This window comes from Trachypithecus francoisi, unplaced genomic scaffold (genome assembly GCF_009764315.1).
Source record: "Trachypithecus francoisi isolate TF-2019V2 unplaced genomic scaffold, Tfra_2.0 Lachesis_group11, whole genome shotgun sequence".
Lineage (NCBI taxonomy): Eukaryota > Metazoa > Chordata > Mammalia > Primates > Cercopithecidae > Trachypithecus > Trachypithecus francoisi.
In genome coordinates this window covers 120725289-120729078 of record NW_022681456.1, presented here as the reverse complement: position 1 = coordinate 120729078, position 3790 = coordinate 120725289, and the positions used below count along the sequence as shown (strand labels likewise).

At 36.2% G+C, this 3790-nt stretch overlaps 1 protein-coding gene across 1 annotated transcript; it reads left to right on the top strand.

The window, feature by feature from the left end:
* The first annotated feature begins 499 nt into the window (after window positions 1-499).
* LOC117090517 (taste receptor type 2 member 45-like) lies at window positions 500-2196 on the top strand. The gene has a single exon (XM_033222856.1). The coding sequence runs from the start codon at window positions 773-775 to the stop codon at window positions 1700-1702; it is 930 nt and encodes a 309-aa protein (XP_033078747.1). The 5' UTR covers window positions 500-772; the 3' UTR covers window positions 1703-2196.
* The last annotated feature ends 1594 nt before the right edge of the window (window positions 2197-3790 follow it).

Here is a 3790-nt window from a genome sequence, read left to right as displayed (position 1 = left end):
TTGTTTGAAAATAAGAATGTTTTCCATAAGGAGATGATTGAACTCATCAATTAATATGCCATGGTGATTTCTGGCTTGATGCTGGTCACAACATTTAAAAGTAAAAAGAATGACCCAGCACATTCACAAATTAGGTGTGTATAGAATTTAAGGTCAGGATATTCAAGCAATCACAACCAGTGACATTACATTGAGTGGTGAAGCCAGCTGGACTTCCTGGGTGGAGTGAAGAATTGGAGAACTTCTCTCTAGTTAGCAAGGGGATTGTAAAATGCACCAATCAACACTCTGTAAAAACGCACCAATCAGCACTCTGTAGCTGGCCAGAGGATTGTAATGCACCAATCAGTGCTCTGTAAAACTCACCAATCAGTGCTCTGTAAAATGCACCAATCAGTGCTCTGCAAAATGCACCAATCAGTGGGATCCTAAAAGTAGCCAATTGCTGGGAGAATTGAAAAAAGGGCACTCTGATAGGACAGAAATGGAACATGGGAGGGGACAAATAAGGGAATAAATCGGGCCTCCGCAGCCTGCAGCAACAATTCCCTAAGGTCTCCTCCCGTGCTGTGGAATCTTTGTCCTTTTGCTCTTCATGATAAACCTTGCTACTGCTCACTCTTTGGGTCCCTGCCGTCTTTAAGAGCTGTAACACTCACTGCGAAGGTCCGCAGCTCCATTCTTGAAGTCAGCGAGATCAGGAACCCACCTGCAGGAACCAACTCTGGACACAACACCAGCGTTTTAAAAATTTATTTTTGTCTGTTCAGACATGATAACTTTTCTACCCATCATTTTTTGCATTCTAGTAGTGGTTACATTTGTTATTGGAAATTTTGCTAATGGCTTCATAGCATTGGTAAATTGCACTGAGTGGGTCAAGAGACAAAAGATCTCCTTTGCTGACCAAATTCTCACTGCTCTGGCTGTCTCCAGAATTGGTTTGCTCTGGGTGTTATTATTACATTGGTATTCAATTGTGTTGAATCCAGCTTTTTATAGTGTAGAGGTAAGAACTACCACTTATAATGTCTGGGCAGTAACCAGCCATTTGAGCAACTGGCTTGCTACTAGCCTCAGCATATTTTATTTGTTTAAGATTGCCAATTTCTCCAACCTTATTTTTCTTCACTTAAAGAGGAGAGTTAAGAATGTCATTCTGGTGATGCTGTTGGGGACTTTGCTATTTTTGCCTTGTCATCTTTTTGTGATAAATATGAATCAGAGTGTACAGACAAAAGATTATGAAGGAAACTTGACTTGGAAGATCAAATTGATGAGGACTATGTTCCTTTCAGATATGACTGTAACCACGCTAGTAAACTTAGTACCCTTTACTCTGACCCTGATATCTTTTCTGCTGTTAATCTCTTCTCTGTGTAAACATCTCAGGAAGATGCAGCTTCGTGGGAAAGGATCTCAAGATCCCAATACCAAGGTCCACATAAAAGCTTTGCAAACTGTGATTTCCTTCCTCTTGTTATGTGGCATTTACTTTGTGTTCGTAACCATATCAGTTTGGAGTCTTCAGACTCTGGATAATAACCCTCTCTTCATGTTCTGCCAAGCTATCACATTCAGCTATCCTTCAGCCCACCCATTCATCCTGATTTGGGGAAACAAGAAGCTAAAGCAGACTTTTCTTTCAGTTTTGTGGCAAGTGAGGTACTGGGTGAAAGGACAGAAGCCTTCAGCTCCATAGATTCAAGAGAGGGGCATTGTGTGTCTTCTAGCAGAAAACAAACTGGTGGTGTATGAAACATTTTCTATTTCTTACTGTGTTTTCTGTAATGTATGTGTATGAATAATTTCCAAACCTATACCTAGAAAAGTCTTTTACCTAAAGTTAGTCTAAAAAAGTATATATATGTGTAACTGTGTTTATGTATGTATGAAAAACTTAAGAACATTGACAATAACGTGCTCTTTTTTGTTTTTTCACACGAACTGCCAAAGTATACAAAATATAATAAAAAATCTTCAGAATTATGAAGCCATGTTTATTTCATGAATGTATTTTATGTTTCATTTGTAGAATTTATGTTTGATTTTAATTGTTAGGAACTAATAGCTTATCTCGGAAAAATGTTGCTGTTTTCTCTTGTTATTTGAGCCACAAAAATATACCACAGTGTGCTTAGAATTCATTGTTTGAACCTCTAACTTATTGGATGGTAATGTCATTCAATTCTAAATCAATAATGAGGATGTCTCCTCGGGGTTTTAGTCCATTATGAATTCCTATTTTATGTTTAGTAAAAAGCAAACAATTATTATTAGAAAACAACGCACCCAATAAAATTCGAGTACAAGCATATGCAGAGTAAATTTTGTCTATATCTACCATAAGCTGTACTGAGGAATATTAGATGTCATACAAGTATGCGAATAGCTTAGATAAAAATCTCTTTGATAATAAAAGGATTAAAAATCATGATCACGATCTTGATTGCTATTATCAGTTTCCATATGCAGTTAGAAACCTCATTTCGTTCAGCTTTTGAATTGAAGAAAAGATCTTTTTGAAGTCGAGATGTGATGTAAATTATTTTACTATTTTTTCTAAAGCACTTCTAAGCCCCTGAATTGCTAATTATATCCTTATCTTCCATTTATAAAATTCCTTCTAAACTTCACATGAGAGAACTCAAATTTTCTCTTTTCTAAAAAAAAAACCAATCAATGAAAAAACAGTATAGAAATTATGGAAAATAATTCAGTGAAACTTTTTGTAAATGTTTAAATAGTATCCATGAAATCTATGTATTCATTATGGGATGTGCCTTTAAGTTGTACTTTTGTTGTCAATGATGAAAGTGTTTTGACATATTCATTAATAGAAAGTACTATTATAAGAAAGAAATGCAGAGTCTTGTTCACAGCTAAATCCTACCTGACTGTATTAATTCCTGGTGTTATGAAATTTTAACAATGTTATTTAAACCTTAAGATAAATCATCCCCACACCTGATTTATGTATTTTTTAATCGTATATCTTCCTCAGTTCCCTGTAAGAACCGTAAAATGACAGATCATGTTTGTCTTGTTTTCTGTTGACTCCCAGGAACTAGAACCCAGCACCAAGAATAGATGGTAAAAAATGATATTTTAATGAACAAATAAATGGGAGGATAAAGTGGATAAGTTAATGTAGTAAATCAATGAAAAGAAAACTCATCACAAAATCTGCAGTTGCGTGAATTCCGCTGTTCTGGTCTTAGGTTGAGGTTACAGGCTTATCCAATTAGAATCTTTCCTCAAAGTAAAAGTTTGGCTATTCCAGAATTTTAGGGGAACTATCACAATAATATAATCTTGATGCAGCTGTATCAGGTGTCTGAATTGGAGGCAAGGTAGGACATGAAAATTAGATGGCACCTATTACAATGTTATTAAAAAAGCATATACAAGACTTTGTTCTATTCACATATGTATTTTTTATTGCCAATTATATGTTTGTATTATGATATTTTCTAGTTGATTATTAGATAAACAAAAATGGCATTTCATTTCAAAAAATTGAGTTCGTAACCAGCTACTTCACAGGGAGGGGCTCTGCTGTTCTGCCCTATGTCAATTGTTTCTTGGCGGAGGTTATGAAAGTCACACGTCATGCCCACAGTGTGATGATACATTCAAGTCCCAAATGGAAAGATGATCTGGATCAGGCAAGGTGCTGGCCAGGAGAGTAGGACATAGTAAGGGAATCTGAGACATCACATGTTTGTATGCAATACTGCCCCTCCTTGTGCCACTCAGATGTGCTCATGCTCTCCAATCATGGCTGCTT

What these genes read in the sequence shown, in the direction of transcription:
- LOC117090517 (XM_033222856.1), top strand. Translation starts at nt 773, where the DNA reads ATGATAACTTTTCTACCCATCATTTTTTGCATTCTAGTAGTGGTTACA.